The 23,934-nt window shown below is 60.3% G+C and overlaps 1 protein-coding gene across 2 annotated transcripts in view; it reads left to right on the plus strand.

The window, feature by feature from the left end:
• Positions 1-23,934, plus strand: part of INPP5A (inositol polyphosphate-5-phosphatase A) — a 144,844-nt gene that overhangs the window by 31,228 nt on the left and 89,682 nt on the right. For both annotated transcript variants that reach the window (XM_036027465.1, XM_028511903.2), the window contains exon 2: positions 11,273-11,314. In XM_036027465.1, coding sequence (XP_035883358.1) covers positions 11,273-11,314 — 42 coding nt within the window. The remainder of the gene's footprint in view (positions 1-11,272; positions 11,315-23,934) is intronic.

Consider the following 23,934-nt stretch of genomic DNA (forward strand, 5'->3'; position numbering starts at 1 on the left):
CTCTGCGGACACACACCTGGGCTCGTCTCAGGTGCGGGCCGCTCTGTGAGCGCTGCCACGCACGTCTTTCTGTGAATCTGCTTTCGTCTCTCCCAGGTGATTCCGCCTGGGGGCGGGCTGAGTCATGGGTGGTGTGCGGAGTCTCCTCAGAAAGTGCCGGAACTTTCCTGGAGTGGCCGTGCCGTTTTCCGTCACACCGTGTGTTGGCGAGGCGTTTGGCGGCCCCTCGTTCTCACGGACGTCCGCTCCTCTGGTCCTTGTCCCCTCTGCCACCGTGGGGCGCGGGCGTGGCGCCCCCCCGGTGGCTGCAGCTGCTCACTGGCCCTGCACGTCTTTTCTCTCTGGCGGGGTGTTCACTGCTGAGACCAGCTCGCGGGCGTGGGCACCCCCACGTGGCCCCTGCGCCCCACACTGTGAGCTGCCCCACCCGTGTCTCCCGCACCTTCTCAGCAGGGGTTTCAGTGACCACAAGCTTGCAGTTATGATTTCTTTTTTGAAAAAAAATTAAACATTTTATTTATTGATTTTTAGAGTGAGGGGAGGGAGGGAGAGAAACATCACCCCCCAACCAGGGACTGAAGCCACAAGCCAGGCCTGTGCCCTGACTGGGAATCTCACTGGCCACCTTCTGGTCTGCAGGACAGTGTCCAGCCCCTGGAGCCACACCGGCCAGGGCCAGTGATGGTGTCCTGATGGTTGTTGCTTCCTGTGCCTAAGCAGCCTCTGCCACCGCCACGGCACAGACGTGCCCCCGTGAGCCTCCGTGGCTGTGCCTGTTGTGCTCAGCTTCGCCTTCCGCCTCTGGTCAGCGTTGTGTGCGGCGGGAGGCCACGGCTGAGGGTGAGTTTTTCCGAGTGGGCGTCGGCTGGTCCGTCACCATCTGTTCAGACTTTGTTTCCCGCATGGATTCTCGGGCACCTTTGTTGGAAACTCGAAGTGCAGGTGTGCCTCCTCCTGGACTCTGCTCCGTGCTGCCCTGGGGCATCCGTCTCACTGCCGTAGCCTCGAAGGAGGCGGAGCCCTCGGGTGCCCCACTGCCAGGGTGCTGTTGGAGGCTCTGTGAGTTCTCCCGGGCCTGTTGCATTCCCAGGGACACTTTCCATCAGTTGGTCGGCCACAGCTCCTGTCCCCCTGAGTCCTGGTCAGCGTGGGCAGAGTGGACAAGGTGACATTCTGGGTCTCCTGCTAACGGAGCCAGCCACATGCCACTTTGTCTGTTCAGGCCACGTTCTCAGTAGGGTTTCGGAGTGTTCAGCAGAGACTCTTGTATATCCTTTGTTAAGTGTATTTCTACATCATTTATGTGTTTTGGATCTGTTGTAAGTGGTATTTTATTTTTTTAAAAGAATTTTATTTATTTATTTTTAGAAAGAGAGGAAGGGAGGGAGAAAGAGGGAGAGAAACACTGATGTGTGAGAGAGGCAATCAGTTGCCTCTCGCATGCCCCCTACTGGAGACCCGGCCTACAACCCAGGCATGTGCCCTGACTGGGAATCGAACCAGCAACCCCTTGGTTTGCAGGCCGGTCTGCTGAGCCGTACCAGCCAGGGCTATCAGTGGTATTTTAAAACAGTTATTTTCTAGTTGTTTGCTGTTGTTATGTAGAAATGCAAATGAGTTTCTGTGTGTTGACCCTGCCTCCTATGACCTTGCTAAACTCTCCCTTTTCGGAGCCCTTCAGGCTGCATGTGCCAGCGCTCAGCATCTGCGGGCAGCCAACGTGCAGCATGCCCCCGGGTGCCTTCTCTCTCCCTGCCCCGTGCTGGGCAGGACCCCGCTCGCTGTGAACACCGGCTGAGCCTGGGCCTCTGCCCGGCCCTTCTTGGAGGGAAGGTGTTCCGCAGCTCACCACTGAGCATGGTGGTGGCTGGAGGTCCTTCTTCTCGTTTCAGATGTTCTTCCATTAAGCCGAGGGAGTTCTTCCATTTCTTATGATGCTCTGAGGTTTTTAGCCATGAAAAAAATGTTGAGTGCTGACAAATGCACTTCCTGCATCAGTTGAAATGATCCTATAGTTTTTGTCCTTTGGTCTGGGAATGTGGTGAATCACACTGGGTTTTCGATCAGAGCCACATCCCTGGGCTGACCCTGCGAGGCCACGCCAGGGTCTCCTTCTCCGTAGGCTTGTCTCTGCTGTGGCCGGTGTGTGTTCGTGAGACACACTGGTCCGTCGTTCTCGTTCTTCGCCACGCCTTGGAGTGTCTCTGTCGGGGTCTACACTGGGGCTCTGCCGGCTCCATGAGACCAGCAGAAACTGCTCTGGCCTCTGTTTTGAAAGAGCCGCATAAGGTTGGTGGTGTTTCTCCCTTCCCTGGTTAATGGAGTTCCCCGGTGAGACCATCGGTGTTCTGTGGGGAGGCTGCGATGCAAATCCAGTCTCTCCGACAGACAGAAGTGTGTGTTTCATTGTGCCATTTGACTTAAGGACTTTGCCCATGTCTCTTGAGCGGCCACATTTGGTGCTGTTGCTCATAGGCGCTCCTGCTGGCCTTCAGCAGCATCTGCATCGATAACCTTGGACTCCTGGTATTGGTCGCATGAGCCCTTTTTCCCTTGACCCCCTCTACCTGGGGGTTTGTCAGTTTTACTGTTTAAGAGCCAGCCTTTGGGCTGGTTAGTTTTCCTTCTTGTCTGCTGCCTGCGCTTTTGCCGCATTTCTGCCTCTGACTCTGTTCCATTGTGTGAGCGGGGTGGGTGCTCGTGTGCTCGGACCCTTGGCTTTGACCTGCCGGAATGCGTGCTCTCCCGTCTCTTTTCCACGGGCCTTGGGCTGCACTCACACTCCTCAGACACCCGTGCTCCTCCGAACTCTGCCCACGCATGCACTTTTTCTCCCTCCTGGGAATACTCTCCTTCCCTCGGGGGTCCTCCTCTCCCAAGACCAGCTTGAGTTTGGCCCTTTCTTCGTGGACCCCCTTTCCGCCTGTGGGCCAGAGGCCGCATGCGGTGGCAGGAGGAGGTGGCTCTTTCAGGGTCTGGGGTGCCCTTTGACTCACAGCGGTGGAGCCAGCTCACCTCCTCAGAGTCCCAGACTGCTTCGTTCCACCAGAATCACAGCAGAAACTGGCCTCATGTCCCTGAAACCCGGTGCCCGATTTTATCTGTGGACAGGTAATGCTGTAGTAGTGTGGAGAGGCCTGTCACTTAAGGAGTCGAGTGCGTCACTGAGGAAAAGGACGGAGGAGAGTGCGTTTGGGCCGGGCCTGTGTTCTCCATTCAGAGGGTGGACCTCTCAGAAGACACAGAGCCTCTATTTCGGCCTCTGCCCCAGGCCTCCTCCGTCTCCCACTCCAAGTTACGCGTTTAGGTTTCATCTCCGGCAGAAGGGAGCACCCTCCATGAAGGGTGAGGGGCATGGGGCTCTTAGGACCATGGACGGCTGCTGGTGGCCACCTCCTCTGGGGACGCGGGGCATAGTGGCAGCAGTGCCGTGGCCAGCTGCTCACCGGTCCCCAGGAACCCCACTGGGGCTTTGTCCTTGAGACGCAGTCAGCCGTGTGCCCTGCCGCTGTGACTTCTCACATGGGGCTTTGGAGCCACCAGCTGACTGGCTGCGGTAGGTAGATGGCTAGAGGGGCCGGTGGCGGGCGACTGTGCAGTCGTTGGTGGGGTGGTGGCGGGGTTCCGGAGGACACCAGGTGACCTCGGTGCAGGCAGCTGCAGCTGTGTGTTTTGCTCCCGCTCGCTGAGTGTCCCGAAGTGTCCGATGTGAGCAGACTCACTCTTGAAGAGAAGCCCTGTCAGAGGTGGGACCGAGGGGGCGCTGCGCCCCGAAAGCAGCAGGCCCAGCTCTGGTGCGAGGAGGGCCGAGGCCCCCCCGCCCAGTCTCCTGTCCGTGGCAGCTTACCTCGTGCGCCTGCACTCTCCTGCTGGCGTTCATTCTGGACTTGGAGTTTCACTTCCGTCGTCTGTGGGCTCTCGTGGACCGCCGTGCGCTGGCCCCCTCCCTGCCACCTGCTCCAGTCCGGGCACACTCGGGGTCCAGGGGCCAGGCCCTCGTCCCCGGGACCGGGTGCGGGCTGTTGGTGCACAAGCCACGTGGTGAGCTCTGAGGTGGTTTCTGCGCAGCCCCCTCTTCCACACACCCCCTTGACAAGGGGCCCAGAGAGAGCCAGTGTGAGGAGCCCTCCGCCCTCCACCTGCTGCCCGCCCTCGGGGGTCCTGCCACAGCGGGCCTCCTGTTCTGGCCGGAAGTCATCACCAGAGAGGGTGCAGCGGTGTTGGGGGCCCCTCCCAGGGGAGAGCGCCCAGGGGACGTGCGGCTCTGTTGGGTGGGCAGGTGGGTGTCCTTGTGACCTGTGAAACTGCCGTGGCCCTGCCTGTGTCCCGCTCCGCACCACAGCCGGTGCAGGGTTCCAGCCGGACACACTTCTGTGGGGGAAGGGGCTCCCGGTTTGAGCTGAGTCCGAGGGCAGGCCTGCGCAGAAAGTGCCCAGCGGGCGGGCAGTGTCGGTTTCTAGAGGCTCTGAGTTCCGAGGTAAACTTGCTTCGTTTCTTAGAATTTGAGCTTGTGTGATGGTAAATTATTTCGATTGTGTTATGTTCTGGGACACCCTTTCAGGAAAATGTTTGTTTGAAGTTCAGCATGCCCTTTTGCCCAGTGAATTAGGGTTTTCAGAGGATGCGTCTTTGAGAGGAGTCTTGGCATAACTCGGAGAGACTTAGGCGGCCTTGTCCTTCTCGTATGAGCGAGGAGGGTGTTCTGGCCGCCCTTCTTGGGAAGACTTCACTCTTTTCTCGCTTTTCTTCCTCATTCTTTGGCTGTGCCCGGCGTAGCTAGAGGGATGAAGGCCCCGGTAGAGAGATGGCTCGGAGCTCCCTGTGGCAGCGGGGCTGCCGCCGCCCCCTGCCCTGTGCTCACACTTGTCCTTCAGTGGAGGGCTGACCGTCACTTCCTTCTCTGGGGCTATTTTTAGCCTCAGTGTATTTCTGACTGCACAGACAAGATTTCCCTTCACACGAGAGGAAACGGTTTTCCGCAGGGATAAGTGGGCGGCGGGGCCAGGATTTCCTGCGCATCGCACAGCGTGGACTGGGGGCCCCTGCACGGAGGCCCAGGGTGCACTTACATTAGGTGGCCTGGGTTTGAAAGGGTTAAGGAGCTATTTGGGGAAATAGGGCATGTCCCACCTGCACAGTCCTGGTGGTCACTTTTCTTGGTACGAGGGTCCAATGTCTTGGCACCGGTAACCTCGTGGGTTGGGATGCTGCCACCAGGACTGGGGGTGGCCCTGAGTCCAGCCTGCTTGTTACCCAGGTTGCCGTGTGGCTCCTGGGGCCACGCAGCCGTCCCCCCTTCTGAGAGTGATCCTGTGCTGCTAGCGATGCCTTAGCTCCACGCGGCCCCGCCCTCTCCTGCAGGGCCTGGGCACAAGGGGTCTCAGAAGGTGGGGAGCAGAATGGGGGCTCCTGGTTCCCCAACACTGAGGCTCCAGTGGGGAGCAATGCCCACAAGGCAGCCCCTGCTGGAGTGGGCTTTCCAGCGCCTTTGCCCCCCAGGAAGTCCTCCGGCCCTGGGCGGGCCCCCTTCTGCACAACTGTCCTCGGCGTCCAGCACTGTCCTTCCCCTGTGTGCACGTGCACGGCCCGGCCGTTGGCTTCCTCGGGAACCTGTTCCTTCCAGACGGCTCTGCGGGTTTAAACCACACACCTGCTGTCCAGCGGGATGTGTCTGAGCGTCTGTCATGCTCCCTGCCTACATAGGTGACTGGGATGGGGGTCCCTTTCTTCACACACTGTCGTCTCCGGGCCGTGACAGCACAGACCAGAGAAGCACGTGGCTGTAGGGAGCTCTCCCACCCCCACCCCCCGCCCGCCTGCCCGGCCTGCCAGACTGGCGTGTGTGCGCTGTGTGGGGCGGAGGGTGGTGCTCACTCACGTGTCCCACGTCTGGGCGCCTGCAGGCGGCGCGGGCACATGTTGGCTGTGGGCGGCGGGCTGTTCTCGCCGTGCCCCTCAGAATCCCAACAGCGCAGCTCACAGGGCCAACCTCCACGTGTGCCGTATGTCATGCGTTCGGAGAAGCACGTTTTTCACATTTTAACGTCTCTGCCTGAGAAGAGCCTTCAGGGTGCGGAAACTCCTGGGGTGGCTGACCTAGGGTGACCTAGTGGCATTCTGGATTCAGTGACAAGGGGTTGTCCTAATGGCGAAGGGCTGCTGTGGGTGAGAGCGCGCCCCAGAGCTGGCTGCCTTCTCCTGTGGCCTGGATCTGCCCTGTGGGACCCTGGCTGGAGGAGCCCGTGCCTCTCCTAGGACCCTGCAGGGAGACTTGGGATCGGGTCCCCGGCCCTGTTGCTCTTGGAGCCAAGTTCCTTCTCTCTGTGTTTTAGGCTGCTGAGCGGGTGGTGTTGGGCAGAGGGCGGTGGCATGGGGTCCGCTGAGCGAGGGGCTGCTGGAGCTGGCACGCCCACATAGTGGTGGAGAAGCCGGGGGGCCCGGGCAGCATGTGGAGTTTGTTCCTGGGGATGCTAGGAGGGGCAGCCACTCATGGAGTGTTGACTGGTGAGGGCAGGATGAGCCACCAAGAGCAGTGGGTCCTCCCCCTGGCCAGGCTGTCACCTGTAGGCAACCACTAAGGGGTCGGGTGGGGCGATTCCTGGAGCTGGGCGAGAGGTGGGTGGAGGGGGCTCTTCAGTGAGAGCTGAGCTCTCCGCTGAGGGTCACGGGCTGCACTGCCGCACACCCGGGCTGCACCCTCCGCCCGCTCATGTCCCGCCAGGACCTGCCCTGGCCCCAGGCAGCTGGGGGCTGGCCAGTGCCCACTGCACAGGCCTCCCTCCCGGGGTGCGGAGGGGCTACGGAGGAGAGCAGGTGGGGTGGGGGGGCAGTTAGAAAGTGAGTTGCCAACGTCGTGATGCTCAGAGACGTCAGAGGCACACCCACCGAGGGGCGTCACCCTGTCTGAGCACAGGGGTCTCCTCCGGCCACTTGTCGCAGGCACAAAGGCATCTACGCATGCTTCACCGTCACGTCGCCCCTGTTGTCTCCAGCAGCCTCAGTGGCCTTCAGTACTCCTTTCCAGCACGTGCTCAGGGCTCACAGGCTGGTCTGGGGGCCACAGTTCTTCAGGCTGTATCAGTCTGTCGTTCTGCACCCCGCCCCCCGCCACCTCTGGCCTTTCTGATCTCGACATTGTGCAGAGTCCAGACCACTCGTACTGTGGGGTGTCCCACTGTGGGGGTCCTTGCTGGTCTCTTCCTGTTTATTTTGGGTTAGACGTCATTTTAGCAAAACACCTAGGGGACCTGGGCTGTGCCCGGCCTCCACCTCAGGAGGTCCGTTGCCCGCTCTGACCTGAGAAAGGGGGTTTCTGTGTGAACCCCCTTTCACAAAGAAGAGGAGTCAGGAGGGGGAGACCCTCCTTGTGACTCCTCTGTTTGGGTATTCTCCCGTTTTCCTATCAGATTTCTTGTTGCTTTTCCCTGACTTTTAGGAGTTCATCACATATTAGGAAGAGTAACTGTGTTATTTACGTGACAGACATTGTCCATCATTTTGACATTGGCCTTTTGACTTTGCTTCTGGTTTTGCCATGCAGAAGTTTCTTCTTTTTTCTTTCTTTCTTTTTTTAATTGTAGTTGAAAGTATCATTCTTCTTAAAAATGGTGTGTGGATTTTGAGTCATAGTGTATTTTTCCGTGTGACCTTTAGCATCAGCCTATCTGGCTCAGGCTGGGTGGGGTGGGTTACACACGGGTGGGGGACACTGTCCTTTCTGGGCCAACTTGGAGAGAGCGGGCGGCTTTATGGTGCTGAGTCACCCTCCTGAGAACCAGAGCTTATCGTGGACTCAGGGCTGCTTTCTGTCTCTGCTGGGAATGACAAATTCTCACCTTTTACAGTTCAAGCCTAACTTTTATCTTTCTTTTTTTTTAAAGATTTTATTTATTTATTTTTAGAGAGGGAAGGGAGAGAGAAAGAGAAAGAGAGAGAAACATCAATGTGCAGTTGCTGGCGGCCGTGGCCTGCAACCCAGGCATGTGCCCTGACTGGGAATCGAACCTGTGATGCTTTGGTTCACAGCCTGCGCTCAATCCACTGAGCTACGCCAGCCAGGGCCTTATCTTTCTTTATATTGCTATTGTAAATGGAGTTCTTCCCTAAATTCTTTTACTGTTTTATCAGGTGTACCGTTGAGTCCTTGGGTGCCCCGGGTGCTCCGTCCTGCCGTGTGCAGATGTGGGCAGTCAGCGCTCCCCTCGGGCACCGGCTGGGCCTCTGCTGGCTTCTCTTTCTGACCTCTCTCCCTGCGGCCTTGGCAATGCGCTCAAACAGTGCTGGGAGGTAGTTAGGGCGTCTCTGCTGGGGTCCTGGTGAGTCCCGGCCACAGTGGGTGTGGCCGAGTTTCTCCACTAGAAGGGGGCCTGTGTGGGGGAGGCACAGACCCCTGTGTGGCAGGTGACAGTTCTGATAACAGATGCAGCGGTATTTGAAATTGTTGTTGTTAAACAAGAAGTAATAAAAGCAAAGGAAACATTTCACTAAAAAAGCTAAATTACAGAGCTATGCCATAAACTGAAGGAACATAGAAAGGATAAATACAAACCCAAATGTTATTGAAATAAAAAAAGAGAAAGAAAAAAGCCCATAAAAACAGTAAGTTAAGAAGACGTGAAGGTTGTTTGTTTGAATACATAAGTGAAGTCATCGCCTGATGAGGCTGATGACTTGGGGCACGGTGGGAGGGACAGGCAGACGGATGGACTGACCACGCGGCAGCACTCAGGGACAAGAGTTTCCCGGTGGGTGTGATGGCCTGTCACAGACAGTGGGCTGACTGTTAGGTCAGAGTGACTGATGAGACCCGAACCTCGCACCGTGTGTCAGAATGAAGTTGGGGTGGGGCAAGAGTGTCTGAGCAGCCGCCGGTGCGCTGCACCGTGCACCAGCACGTGGGCGCGCTCTCCCTGCCGTGTGACCAGTTGGCATGAACCCAGGACGCTGGGTACAGCCTGGCTGAGCCCTCCACTCGGGGTTCCTCGGGCTGCGCTCTGGAGACCGGCCGGGGGAGGGTCTGTCCGGGCGCCCTCGGCCTGTGGGTGGGGGCCGTCTCCTGGGGGCTGTGGAGCTGGAGCAGCTCTCCCAGCAGGGCTGGTGGGAAAGCGTCCTGTCCTCAGAATCCAGCTCCCAGAGCCTCCCCTGGATGAGTCACCTGGTGCCTGACGAGGGCAGACCTACCCAGGACACACCCTTCTGATCAGCTGGCGGTGAGCTGGCTGGAAATCAGTAACGTCTGTGAAGCGACTTCACCTTTGCCCTGCAGTGTCACCTAGTCAGTCTCCAAGGTCCCGCCCCCACAGGGGAAGGGCGCCCTCTGCTGGGGCGCGCAGGAATCAGGGCCCTGCCTGCTGTAGGATGTCCTGGCACGTCCTGGCCCACCACATTTTATCGTGACTGGCTGAGACTCTTACTGAAGAACTTCTCCGGTTTTTTTACTTTTATTTATTTCTTCTGTAACGTTCTACCTTCTTAATGCAAATCCAAAATTTTGACTCATATCCTTCTCCCTGAAGAAAATGATAAAACGTTCCTTTAGGGCAGAGCCCAGCACAGCCTCCACTTTGGGCTAAAATGAGAGTGTTTCTCTAAGATCTAGTTTGTGTGTTTATCTTTTATTCTTATTTTAGTGGCTTTAAAAATAACTCCGTGTTAACCAAACATGGGCTGGAGCTCCGAGGAGGCTGGCGTCCGCGTGGCCTCCAGGCCTTGCCTGGAGCTGCTCCGGGACAGGGCCGCCACGCAGTCATGTGGACACGGAGCCCGTGCACCCATGGCGTGCCGGGTGAGACCGAGGGGGTCACGGTGCCGCTGCCTGCGGGGGCAGGGCCCCGACAAGGGGGTGCCGTGGTGGGCGGGGCTGATATTATGGAAAGCGGGATGTGCACGCACTGGCAAGCGTTACGGGTTTGGTCTTGGCAAGAGAACATGCCTAAGTGTGTGTGCACATGTGTGTGTGTGTGTACACGTGCATGCACACAGGCTTGTTTGTGCCTGCTTGTTTAAGGGCCTGTCTTCTAGAAGTTTGGAGCAACAACCGACAGAGCCGTTCGGTGCTTCCAGTCGTTCCTGCTGTGGCCTGTGCCCATCTCCCTGACAGGGTCCCCAGGGACGGTCAGGCATGCTCCCTGCAGTTCTCTCCAGGCCGGCTGGTCCGGAACAGGGACCGGAGGACATGCACCCGGTCACCTCACTGAGGGCGCGGTGCCTTGTTGTCGAACTGCTTACCTTTGGTGGGACGAGACTGGAGGCAGATATGGGGATAGCAGACTGTAATTCAGTTGTGATTTCAAGAAGTTAGGATGTTCCTGCGTCTTCAGGAAAGCATCGGGGGAGTTAGACGGGGGAGGGGGGTTCCGTGCCAGGCAGGCAGAGCGTGCACGCACAGAGTGCAAAGAGTCACGTCGAGACTGCCGGTGTGCAGCCCTGCGGACCGTGTTCTCGGCCCTGATTCCGTCCCCTGGTGTCGTCCCTTCGGCGGGTGTGGTCGAGATGGCGGGATGGGCCGGGGGCGGGGGGGGCAGCCACCACCACAGCCAAGCCTCGCAACCTCGCCACCCGCTGTCCCTGTGCACTCGTCGTCCCACAAAGCGTCCCACAGAGCAGAGGCACGTGTGGCCGGCCCGTGCGCTTCCTCCCCGCGCACGGTGTCCGGGAGGCGCCCCGTGCTGCAGTGGTCAGTGCGTCCGCCCTCTCTGGGCCGAGGGACGCTCTCTCCTGTCTCTGGCCAGCTGGCTGCTGCGGCTGACACTGGGGATGCGGTGGCCGTGTGGGCACGGGCGTCCTCCACCCCGGCTGGGTGTGGACCTGGGAGTGGGGTGCTGCGCCGCATGGTGGCTCCCTGCCCAGCGGTTCGAGGCCCTGCCGGTCGTTCCCACCGGCAGGGTCTGAGGTCCCGTCTCCGGTTCCTGCGTCCTGGGTGGGGGGGGGGGGGGCGGGCGCTGCAGCCCCTTCCTGATGGCCCATGTGCTCGGCATCTTTCCGGGTGCTTGCCGGTCATTCTGCTCAACCCCTCCGCCCAGTTCTAGCTGGTTGCTGTCTGTCCGCGGCACTGTCTTCTCTGCTCCCCTGGGAGGGTGACGATGGAGGTGGCAGTGCCCTCCTCATGTGCAGAGCGGGTCCCCCATGTGGAGTGGGTTCCCCGCCTCACACAGAGGCCCCCGCCCCCACCCTGAGGCCTGCAGGTAGGTCCTCCTCACAGCAGCTTCTGCTCGCGGCGGTTCGGGGCGGGGTCCGTGGTCTGACTGCCTTTTCTTTTTTCTTCTCGTTGCAGCCAGAGCACCTGCAGAAGAACTGGCTTCGGGAGTTCTATCAGGTGAGAAGCGCTGTGGCAGCGGCTCCGCCGGACCGACTGCCCGTGCGATGAGCACTGTGTTTCCGCGGAAGGCGCGTGTGTCCGCGTGGCGCGCAGGCGTGGCTGTCCTGAGCCGATGAGGGCGGGCGTCACGGTTCCTGCCTCACTGCCCGGTTCCTCCACAGGGACCCCTCCCCGCCCCTCTTCTGGCCAGGATTCCCGGCTGGGCGGGGCCTCCTCATTATTGGAGGGGAGGCTGCCGAAAGCTTGTGGGGGTATTAGGGTGCCTTTTGGATGGGTCCTAGGGTTGCAGCATGACAAGACCATGCAGAGGGGCCCCGTGGGGTCTGGGCAGAAAGTGCAGGTGGCTGCTTGGGGAGGTGCTGTCAGGGCCAGGCTGGCTTCCAGCTCCCTCTGCTGAGCGGCTGTTGGCTGAGGCCCTGTCTTCGGGGAGCTGTGCTCTGGAGGCTGAGGGGCTTCTGTGACGTGGCAGACAGGGGCTCTGGTCCTGGGGACACCGATAATTGGCACAGCCCAGGACAGCTGAGGCCCTCCCACGACAGGAAGGACAAGCAAGGTGGCCACATGGTCCTCGGTGGAGCATGTGCCAGGTGTGTGTGCCAGATCGCAGGTGGGGCATTCTAGAGACCCCTCTGGGTGGGAAGGGCGTCCAGCTCAGCTGGGGTGGCAGGCAGGTGAGTGTGGCCTCAGCCCAGAGGGCTGTCCCAGGCCAGGCTCTGGGTTAGGGTGGCCCACGCGCAGCCAGTGAGGGTGGCCCAGCAGCTCCACCTCCTGCAGTAAACGCCGGGAACTGTGGGGCCAGCAGTGCTGGCACATCTACGTCTCTCCCAGTGCTCAGGGCCCAGGGTCAGGGCAGCAAGGGCCCCACTCCCCTTCTGGAGTGGGCAGTGGGGACCCAGGGGAAGAGACTCGAGGCAGGCATTGCCATCCCTTGCCGTCCATCGAGGTGTGTCCCCCAACGGTGTGTGGAGGGGCGTCCCTCCCTCACCCATTGACGGGCACTGTCTGCCAGGGGCGGTGCTGGGTGTCGGGCAGAAGGCGGGTCCCTGGGGAGGAGCTGAGGCCTGGGGACAGGGGTATCAGGAAGGAATGCCCTTGGGGATGGGGCAGGTGAGAGGACACCCAAAGGGGGGGTCTCAGGAAGTGACGGGGACCGGGCGTCCCATCGCCTGGGGGGTCCTGCGCCCTTCCTTCCCCACACTCTGCTCTTCCCAGGTGAACGCCTGGCATCAGGGACCCTGGCCAAGGCTGGGTTGGCAGGCTGTGTCCTGTGACAGGTCCATCGAGGAGCTGTGCCGGGGCAGGCAGGCCCCCTCCGGTTAGGGTTGCACAGGGTCCACGTCCCACCTCTGTCCCGGCCACGGGGCGAGAGTCCCTGGGGGTGGCCCGAGCCCTCTAGTCCAGCTCTTGGCCCCTGTTTTGGTGAAAAGGTCTGTCACATTGCGCTGCAGCTTTTGCCCCTTCGCTTTTCTGTCTGTGCGATTTTCACAGGTGGGCCTCGGGGGGTCCGTGCGCAGCAGAGTCTGAGGTTGTGAGGGCACGTCCAGGAAGGGCGAGCGTACCTCCAGCCTGGCTCCAAGCTGGGAGGGCTCCTGGCAGTGCCAACCCCAAGGGACCCTGCGGAAGCCTATTCGGGCTCGGGGGTCTGTCCTCGGGCAGGGTCCCTGAGAGGCAGCCCCAGGAGATGTGGGGCATCGTGGCTGTCCCACGGTGCCTGTGCCCCGTGCAGGTGCTGGTGCCATTCTGCCATGGACTGCGTGCGTGTGCCCCCAGATTCCTGCTGAAGCCTGACCCCAGTGGGGTGGTATCCCATGGGCCCTTGGGGGTGATGGGGGCGAGATGTGGCCATGAGGGTGGGGCTCCAGGACAGGCGCACGCCCTTGTAAGGAGGGACGGCGACCACTGCTCGGGAGGTGCCAGGTGCCGGGGGGCCAGGCACCCCTGCCCTCGGGCTGCCCTGGCACCGCAGAGAGGTGTTCAGACACCCCTCAGGGTGGCCCAGGGGTGCCTGGGAAGGAAGTGGACCGCCTGGGGGCTGGGGCTGCAGGTCCGTGGGGGTCGGGGGGCTCTTGAGGAGGCTGCGTGGAGACCTGCAGCTCCGGGCAGGAGCAGCCTTCTGCCTCGGCTGGGCAGGTCTGACCGCACTTCTCCAAACCACGGGCAAGGCTGCTCGGTTCAACCCTCTCTGCTCTGAGACGGTGACTTGCACGTGCGCTCTCGGGGGCGGGCACCTGTCTTGCTCGGAGCCGTGTGCCGAGCACCTAGGAGCGTGTCGGACGCGCCGTTCGTGCTCAGCAGCTCCTCGCGAGCAGCACTCGGGAAGCTGCACATCGCAGGAGAGTATAAGTAAATACATGCCCCCACTCCCACCCCGCCCCTGCTCTGAGGTCCGCACCCTCGTGTCTCACCGTCCATCCGTCCGTGTGCCGGCGCTGGCAGCCTCCCTCAGCCGTCCTGAGTCAGTGTGCTTTCACAGCCCGCGGTTTGGGGGTGAACGGGGAGGTGTTTGTAGGTAGATTAATATGTACTACCCATTTCAATGGCTTTGGAGTACTTTATCATATGAGTAGGTCATCACTGAAATTAAAGTTTTTCTGTCGATGACCCTTAGGTTGTTCAAATTTATAGTAATGTTACTGATCAATTCTAAAATTGATACAATTTTGGCTTGCATACAAATACAAAATGAGCGAGTATTGAAGATTTTTTATTGTGATAATAAATATTTATTTGTCAATGGGCGGACCAGGAGGGTGTTCTAAGTGTCTCAAATAGAGTCTCCTGTCCTGTCAGCGGTGCTGGAAGGAGTTTGCAGAATAGACGCAAAGCCGGCCTGTAGTTGCTGCCCTCCCTGGACACTCTGTGTCCCTGCGGTCGGGGCGTGTGCGTCACCGTCGGCTTTTAGAATGCACAGAATCGTCACACTGGAGACACCCCAGTAGGTGAGCTAAACAGGTCCCTGACATTTTTTTGCCCATTTAAAAGTCACACTTTTTGTGACAATTTAAAAAGTTCTGTGTTGAGCAAATCTGCCTCCACAGATGTGGAGGAGCCTCCTGCCCAAAGAAATTAGAAGCAGAAAACATCTGAAACAGTGGTTTTCAAACCTCAGACGCCAGGCAGGACAGGGCAGCAGCGGCCGAGAGAGGGGCGGGCCAGCGCTGGTGGCCGGGAGGGGGCTCCCGGCAGGTCCCCAGCAAGGTAAGAGGGACGGCCGTGCTGCTCACACGTGACCCCACTTTCTAGGCGGCAGAGAGGCAGGAGCGCGGGGCTGGCCGGGACAGGACCGGCCGTGGCACGGCTGTGGCCGCGGAGAGCTGCGTCTGGCTCCAGGCCCGCCCCTGCCCGTCCTCACGGATCTCAGCGTGACAGCCCTTCCTTCTGCTCACTCGGGGTTTCATTCGCTCTCCTGTATCGGCTCCTGAGCTCGGGAGACAGATACGGCCAATTTCAGAAATGGGGCGGGGGCAGCGTTAAAATGACAATAAGGTAAATACTGTGACCAACTCTGTGTTTGAAAGCCTCTGTGGAAGGAGCGTGTTTTTGGAAAATAAAGCACCAGAGAAGAAATAAATGGCCTCAATGGCCGTCTCTCTGTTTAGTTCAAATCTTGCCCAACTTTCCCACAGAACGCTCTCCAGGACCAGAGCAGCCACAGTCCCGTGAGCCTCCTCAGGAAGAGCAAGCCCTGTGGGACCCTTCCTCCCTTGCCTGCCTGCACACGCCCCGCCGAGCGCCCGAGGGGAGGCCGAGACCCTCCGTGCAGGAAGTGCGGAAACTCTGACAAATGAAGTCTGTGGACGTGCCCCTGTCTTACGTGGCAGTAAACAGGTGGTGGACACACGCGCACACGAACAGCACTGCGTCGGAAGAGGTCGTCGCTGGTCCCAGGCCAGACGCGAAGAGCAGAGCCGTGTCACTCGGGAGAGGCCTCCAGAGCGCAGAGGCCTCGCCTGTTTCTCAGGCCTGGGGAGTCCACGCCTTCCCAAGGGGAACGCCAGTGAGCTGACTTAGTTTGCAACCTCTGGGGTCCCTGTGGAAACATCTTTTCCGTGTCAGCTGCGAACAGTCGAAACTTAGGAGAGAACACCTCTGAAAGCACTGATGCAGTTGGATATAAATCTGATGGAACTCGCTAGTATCTGCACACCGAAAAGATGGAGCACTGATGAGAGAAACAGGAGGAGTGCGGAGACACCAGGCGCCTGGGTGGGGAGACTCGCTGCGCTCCCCCGAGAACGCCGCTGGCCCGCCTGCGGTCTGACCCAGGGCCCACCGGGATCTCCGCACGGCGTCTGGGGAGAAGACTGCAGGGCGCTTCCAGGGCTTACGGGGGCAGCACCAGGACGAGGATAAACAAGACAGCTTTGGAAAGACTCACACGGTCTGATTTCAAGACTTAGTGTAAATCGACTGCATTCAAGACGCTGTCCTCGTGGCAGACGGACAGAGCTATGGGCCATGGAGCAGAAAGGGACCCCCGCACAGGTGGCCAAGTGACAGACAGAGGGGAGAGGCAGTTCATTAGAGAAAGTGCGGTGTTTGCAACCATTGGCGCCAGAACAGCTGGATGTCTACGTGCCAAAAAAGGTTTTTTCTGTACTTTGCAGCATATGCAAACATTAAAATAGGTTGTAGACCTAAATGTTAAAATTACAAAAGGTCTAGGAGAAAATCTAAAACAAAAATCTTTGTGACCTTACATTAGGCAAAGATTTCTTAGATATAACACCAAAAGCACAATTCATGGAAGCAAAATATTGATGATAAATCAGAACTTAAAATCAGGAACTTGTCTGTGAGACACTGTCAGTAAGTGAAAAGACCTGTCCCAGGTGGGGGTGGCAGCATGTGCAGACCACACGTGATGAGGAGCTGCACTGTACAGAGAACTCTCAAAAATCAATAATAAGAGCCCTGGCTGGCGTAGCTCAGTGGATGGAGTGCGGGCTGGGAACCAAAGTGTCCCAGGTTTGATTCCCAGCCAGGGTACATGCCTGGGTTGCAGGCCATAAACCCCCAGCAATGGCACATTGATGTTTCTCTCTCTCTATCTCTCTCCCTTCCCTCTCTAAAAATAAATAAATAAAATCTTAAAAAAAACTAGTAAATTGAAAAAAAATCAATAATAAAAAAGCAAAGAACCCAAGTTAAAAATGCGTGAAAGATTTGAACAGACATTTTACTGAAGAAGACACAATAGTAAGTAAATAAGCACATGGAAAGGTGCTCAGCAACATCCCTGCCTTCGGGGAAATGCCAGGGCAGAGCACAGGGAGGTGTTGGCACGAGTCTCTCAACCGGGGGTGCTGAAATGAACCAGGGGAAAGAGGGAAACCCCGAGGACCCTTGTGCTGAGGAGGCGGCACGCCTGCCCGTGGGGAAACAAAACGGTGCCTCGCTTGTGACGCTACTCCAAGGCAAATGTCTGCAAATGTCTGTTGACACAGGGACCTGAAACAGACGTTTGCAGCTGCCTTATTTGTGAGCCCCTGTGAGAGGCGCCAGACTCAGGCCCGCATGCCATCAGAGTCCGTTTACCCAGCAGGCCGGGCAGCCAGGCCCCGGGGACAGGAGGGCCGGCTGCTGCAGGAGCATGGGCAGAAGGGGCTCGGCAGGCCCCGGAGTTCGTGGCGCCATGCCACTGCTGCTTGAGGCCCCGCCCTCCATGCATGCGGCTGTGGTGCACGGGCCGCTGCGTACCCATCCCCACTCCTCTCTGGTCCCCACACCTCCATGCCACGCAGCCCCGGCTGCTGCCCCTCCTGGATGCCTTCTGGGCCCTGCCCATGGAGTGGCTCCACCCTCTGCTCCCAGCTCGGCCAGCATCCTCCAACCGGTCCCCATGCCCCCGGCTCTTGCTCTGTCTCTCCCATCTCCCACCTGCCTGTCAGTGCCTCTGCCCTCCCCCTGGCCGGCTATAGTGGCTTCCTCAACCTCCAGCCTCCTGCCTCCTCTCCCCCCAGCAGCCCCAACAGGGCCAGGTCCCCTCGGGCCTTTAGGGTCCTGTGTAGCTTACCGCCCTGCACCCGACAGTCTGGACCTTTAAAGGTTTGTCACGTTCATTGTAACATTGCAGGCAGTTATGTTAAGTCCACGTGCGTGGAAACGCTTGGCTGCAGGAGTCCAGGTGGTCGTGTGTTTGTGTTTTCTGTCCTGTCCCTTCCGTCGTGGTTCTTGCCGCTGCGCAGGGAGGGCCGCTGCCTGCTGCACCCGGCCCCTCCCACCCCGTCGGAGCAGCCCGTGGTGTGGCCATGCTCGGCACCCCATTCTTCAGATGAGGAAATTGAGGTCTGAAGAGGTTACAAGAGGTGCCCAGCCCACACAGCCGAGTAGTCTGTCACAAGACCGAGCCCACGATTCCTACGGCCATCCTCGCGGCCAAGCAAGGGACATGGAGCTGGGGGCAGGGCCCGCTGGGGGTGTCTGATGGGGCTGCTGAGCAGACTGGACCGCGTGCCTGCCGATGGAGGGGAGGAGAGTGGGGTCAGCGGTGCTGGCAGGGCCGAGTGTCCCTCCTCGGCCGGGCAGGGTGGAGGGAGGCAGCAGAGACGCAGCGACTTCAAGGTGGGGAGGCGGCTCCTGCTGTGACAGAGGGCAGGCCATCTGCTGTGGGGCGGTGGGGAGGGCAGATCTGGACATTCGGGCAAGGAGGAGGACTTCAGTTAGACGAGCAGGCAGGGTGGGACCCCGGGGCCCTGGAGGGGAGGAGCACCCAGGGTCACGGCCCTAGGGTGGCCAAGGTCCAGGGCTCTTTGGGGCTCACGTGGGGCTCTTGGGCCCAGGGCACAGACGAGGAGACAGAACGTCTGCTGGCGCCTGCATGGGGGGGGGCAGGGGCACCCCAGGGGCCAGGGCAGGCCCTTTGGGGTGGGAGTACTGGGGTGGGTGTGAGGGGCCATGATGGGGCAGAGGTCACCGGGGGCTGGGGGGGGGGGGCAGGGAGCGCAGCTGAAGGCCGGGGGCCGTGGGGCCATCACTGCGATGGGGCAGCGAACAACCAGTTTTCCTGGCCCCTGAGTGTCACAGTCCCCTGCAAGCTTGAAGTGGCCCAGTGGACACCGAGCTGGACGGAAGGCTGCTTGGTGAGCCGGCTCCAGGGAGGAGGTTCCCAGAGGTGGTTCTGTGGCGTCTGTGCTGTGGCCTTGAGGCTGTGGCCACCGCTGACCCCTGTGGTCAGTATAAGGCCAGGCGAGCCCCTGAGATACAGCGGGAGGCCCACGTGCTCCTGCTCCCACCTCAGAGGGCTGAGTGCTTTCGGGTTAAGACCTGTCGGCTGCCGTAGAGCTTGGGTGTCCCAGAGCCGCAGTCTGATGAGGCGTGCCTGCGTCCACGTTCCTGCCTCTGTACAAACGCAGTCCCTTGTCCAGCTTTCCAGACCTGTGTGGACAGCGGCTGCCCTGCCCACAGGCCTGCCACTCGGCTTCTGCGTTCAGCCCACCAGCCCAGCCGGCGAGCACCAAGAAAACCCCAACCCCCCTTCAGAGGGGCCGCCGGGAACGCACATCCCAAGCATGTGGGCAGGGAGACCCCTCACTGGTGGGCCACTTGACCCCCCGGGGAGATCTCAGAGACGTGCAGCATCCTGTTCGAGGAGGTGCCGCTGGCTGCCGCCGCCCTGACCAGTGGCCGTGTGCAGGTGTGGACTCTGGGGGGGGTCCGCTCAGGGCCACCGGGAGCTGCAGTCACATCGTGCACCCCTGGAAAGCGGAGGGGGCCGCCCGGGTGTGCCGAGTGAGCCCTGACCAGCCCGGCCAGGGGTGGGCAGGCGATCTTCCGAGCAGGGTGTCTCCATGGCTTGGTAAACAGTCATCTTTTCCCTGCACAAACCCTCCGTCCCTTTGCTGCCTCCTGTCTCAGGGATCCGGCTCCCACTGGGCTGTTTGGAGGATGCGATTCCTTTTTAGGTCACCCAGACGCTCCTCTCGCGAGAAAGCCGAACAAGGCCTGGCCGTTTCTATTTTTAGTGCTGACTCCTGGCCAGCGAGGGGCTGAGGGGCCAGGGAACTGCCCCTTGCTCGGCCGGCCACCTGTGCCACGCCGGGAAGGGGGACGCTGGCTTTTGTTTGGCTGGTTGCTGTGGGATTTTTTTAATCCCCTATGCTCTTTCCTGCCAAAATTTGTAATTCTCTCTTTTCCAGACTATTTTTCTTTAGCCTCCCTATGGAAGAACACATGTACTTTTATCAGTTGCTTATTTTTCCCCCTAAAATTAGAGGCAGCTGCCTTTTGGTAGAATTTTGGTCCAGCAGACGTGCAGCTTCGGGCAGTGACTTGCCCGTGGTCCCGAGTGAAGCTGTCAGGCAGGGCGTCGGCTCTGGGCCAGAGCTGGGGCGAGGCGGGCACGGCCTGCCCGGCCCGCATTGAGTTCTTGCTTTACCGGGATGCCTTTCCCAGCCGAGACGGGACCCCTGCCCCCCATCATCCTCAAGATGCATGTGCCGTCAGCCCTGCAGGGGTCTTTGTCTGGGACCGTCCGGGTTCCAGCGCCCCTCCCCAGACCCGGAAGGCCAGCAGCTCTGTCCCAGCTGGGCCACAGCCCATCCCCCGGCACATGTGCTGGCGTGGACTCGTACCAGCACCAGTCTGGGGCTTCCTGTGTCCAGCCCATGCACAGTGACCGTCTAAGGCAGGATTGTCGGGAAGTGGGTGCCCAGAGAGCCCTGGGCGCCGGGCATGAGGTCCCCGCCCAGAAGTGACAGCAGGAGTCCAAGCGGTGGGCTTCCTGCTCCGCCCTGACTGCAGGGGCCCTGGGCCACCTCGTGGGGGCAGGCGGTGGCCAGGGACTGGGAGCCGGGCGTGCAGTGTGGCAGTACGAGAGTCCAGTTCTGTGACCCTACAGCTGAATGACTCCTCCTGAAGCCCACGGTGGCGAGTGCCGGACACTCAGCACTTCCTGATGGTTTTCCTGCTGGGGTCCTCCTGTGTCAGCAGGGGGCCCTGGCCCTGTCACTGAGCACCACCCCAACTCCTGATCTGGGACGTCACGTCAGGACTTGGACACGGGCCTCAGGGGGTGTTTGCACAGTGGGGTCAGGTTTTGCTCCTCACACTGCCTAGGGGGCAGGCTGAGCGGGGCCGTCTCACTGACCACTGAGGACATGCTTTTCCTGGGCCGTGGTCAGTAGGAGTGCCCAGTGGAGGGCTGTTCTGGACTGCCAGCTCGGGAGCCCAGCCCGGCAGCCCAGCCCGGCCCTCCTCCGCCTCGCTGCCCGAGCCAGCATGGCTTACGGTGCCATCAGGGAACACCCCACAGCTTCACTCGCTGCAGAGAGAGTATCTTTCACTGTCAGCGAAGATTTCCCTCAGCCTGTCACTAAAAGGACCCTCTTCTAATGAGCGGGTTTGTGAGTTTCTCATTTTGTGCCGTAGTCGACCCTCCTTGAAAACGAAGTCTCCGTGGTGTGTGCTGTGCCTTGGAGCACTGTGGTCGCAGGTGCCCTGTGTGGGGGCTCACCGCCTGGTGGGCCCCTGCCCTCCGAGAGCCGGAGGCAGAGGCGTGTTCATAAGAGACAGGAGGAGGTCCTTCCCGCGTGCCTCCCCTGAGGAGCCAGGGCAGATCCAGGATGAGTGGAAGCTCGCAGGCGCCCTCACAGGCGTGTGCACAGGGGGGCGCCCAGCAGTGTCCCGGCGCGGCTTGAGCTCCAGTGGGCCTGATGGTGCTGCCCTACGTGGCCAGACGCTGCGGGGTCCTGTGGGTCCTTGGTTTTGCTCCCACCGAGGTAAACAAGGACCTCGTGAAGCAAGGACCTCTGTCGTGACAAGTGGCAAACACAGAGGGGGAAGAGCCCAGTGAGCCCCATAGCCATCACCCCGTCTGACAGCTCCTGCCTCACGGCCAGTGTCCGTCCTACCGCCACCCACACGCCCGCCCCCGAGCCAACCTCTCGAGGCGGCCGTCACTTGCTGGCGCGGACCCCGCGCAGTCTCTGTGCGGGAACTTAGAACCACCCCTCTCTCTGTCGCTGCCGCGTGTGAGGCTGCCCGTCCCGCATGTCGCTGCACATGTGGTCCGCGTGGGGTCTCCCCAGCTGTCCCGGCTCTCTGTAGTGTGTGCACTGAAGGGGCCGGTCCTCTCCCGGCCGGCCCCGCGCTCCTGCCTCTCTGCCGCCTAGAAAGTGGGGTCACGTGTGAGCAGCACAGCCGTCCCGCTTACCTTGCTGGGGACCTGCCGGGAGCCCCCTCCCGGCCACCAGCGCTGGCCCGCCCCTCTCTCGGCCGCTGCTGCCCTGTCCTGCCTGGCGTCTGAGGTTTGAAAACCACTGTTTCAGATGTTTTCTGCTTCTAATTTCTTTGGTCAGGAGGGTGGGTTACCTGCTCCTCCACATCAGTGGAGGCAGTCAGCCTCCTCGCTTTGGGGAGGCACGGCTTCCGGGAGGCACGGCTGGAGCTCGGCAGACTGCGCCTGTGCGAGGTGTGCGGTGGGGGAGCCTGTGGTACATCTGCACCTGGGAAGCCCTCGCGGTCCAGAGGGTGAGGGGCGCGCCCATCGGCTCACGAGCTTCCTGGTGCCCGTCACTGCCTCCCTCCCCGCCTCCCTGCCGGGCAGCCGCTGGCTGGCCCTCCCTCCCCGCCTGCCCCTCCGTCTGCACTGTCTAGAGCCGCATGGAAGAGGAGTCGGGCGGCGCTCGCTCCCTGGTGCGGCTGCCTTCCCGTGGCGGGATCCTGCTTCCATGTGGTCGGAAGAGAGCCCTCCCGGTGCCCGTCTCTCAAAGTTGGCGGCCCAGCCAGGCCCTCCCAGCGCAGGGCCGCCCTGGGAGGGAAGGCCCGGGAGGGCGATCCTCTGCGGTTGTGCCTGGGCTTCAGATCGGAGGTGTTGGGCCGACTACATGTGCGTGCATGCGTGTACACACTGTGTGCCTGTGTGCATGCGTGTGCTTCTGGTTTCAGCCACGCGCACGTGTGTGGTGCTGCCGTCTTCCCAGTGAGCTGTCACAGCCATCACGAGATGCCCTCTTTGTCCTGGCGTCCTTCGCCTCTCACGACCGCGCTCACCCCCCCCGCCGGCCCAGTGTGCGCACGTGTGTCTTCTCTGTCCCCGCTCTGTGTCTGTCCGCGCCTTTCTGCTGCGAGTCCAGCTCCAGTGGGCAGTGCGTGCCCAAGGCTTGCACTTCTCGGGGAAGTCTGGCAGCACCGGGGGTCTCGCAGAGCCCGGGGATGTGGTGTCTGTGCCGTCCAGCACCGAGCCCCTGGCCGCGTGTGGCTGTGCACCACTTGGAATGCGGCCAGTGCTGGGTTTCAGACGTATCTAACTTTGGCTGATCGAAGCGGCCCCCCGGGCCCGAGGCTGCCTCCCTGCAGGGTGCAGCCCTGAGCCCGGCCACTGGGGCGTGAGCCGGCCGCTCCGTGGCCACGCTCTGTTTGCGCCCCGGGCTGTCCTTCCTGTCTCTCCGTTCCCGGTTCCTTTTGGGTTATCTCATTGTTGTGCACCCATTTCAATTTTTTTGTTGCTTTTCACTTTTTAAAAATAGTCTTAAATGGTAGCTCTAGGTTTATGTTTTATGGGTCTGAACGTTTTACCGTCTACTTCAGATTGGCACTGCGCCGCGACAGGTACGACGTGGAAACCTTGAACCCAAATAGGTCTCCACGTGGCACATGTGTGATGCCTGCGTGCACTGGACACCCCAGTGAGCGGTGTTGGGGTCAGCAAACCACCCCCACCCCCAGCTGCACCCTGCCTGCGGCCTGGTGCACGGCCTCACCTGCTCCCGTGGGTTCCTCTGTGGCTGCCATGTCCACGCTGGCAGAGTGGAGCTGTTGCCACAGAGACGCTGTGGCTGCAAATCCGAAAATGTTGATCTGGGTGTTCGCGGAAAGTGTTTGCCCAGGCCTGCCCCCGTGGATTCCTCACGAGGGGCTGGCAGACTAGAGCCCCCCGATCTCTGTGTGCGGGGTGTTTCCTGTGGCTTTGGTGTCTGCAGGACACGTGGCAGAGCAGACCACCCTAGGGTTACACTTCATTTCACTGGGTTTTCAAAAAAGGTTCTTCCATCGCTACCTTGATTTGTATGTTGGTTTCAGCAAGCCTGGGGCCAGTCTATGTTTTCTTTAAAATTTTAGTGTTAACTGGCCTTTCCCCTGAAGATCTTGAGGGTTGTTTCCTTATCCCTGAAGCCTCGAGGTCCAACTGTCCGCTGGGCTGCGTCTCTCAGGTGCCCTGTGAGCCCTCCCACCACGTCCGTGGGCTGTCGTTGCAGATGCCGGCGCTGGGCCCCTCGGTCCTTCTCCCCGGGACTGCGAGGGGGCGGGCGCTCTGTGCCCCCTTCCGCTCCCGTGTCTCTCTCCCACTTTCTTGTTGCCCTGTGTGCTTTCTCGGTGTGTTTCCCTGGTGTCAGGGCCCGCGTGACTCCCCCCGCCAGCAGATGCCCCGTGAGTACGCCGGGATTTGCTCTCTTTCTCTGTGACGACTGAATCTGTCTCTAGCGCTCTGCCCTTGGGTTAACCAGCATTCACTGCCTGTCTCACCGCCGGCCCCTTGCTTCTATCTTAGGGTTGCTCTTCGTACTCCCAAAGGCTCTCTCGGGGGCCTTCACTTTAATTCTGTTTGCTGTGTAGGCTTGCAATTCCAGTCTGCTTTGTGACTTTTTCTGGGTGGGGCCTTTTCCTCTGTTCGTATG

The sequence above is a fragment of the Phyllostomus discolor genome, chromosome 5, assembly GCF_004126475.2.
Source record: "Phyllostomus discolor isolate MPI-MPIP mPhyDis1 chromosome 5, mPhyDis1.pri.v3, whole genome shotgun sequence".
Lineage (NCBI taxonomy): Eukaryota > Metazoa > Chordata > Mammalia > Chiroptera > Phyllostomidae > Phyllostomus > Phyllostomus discolor.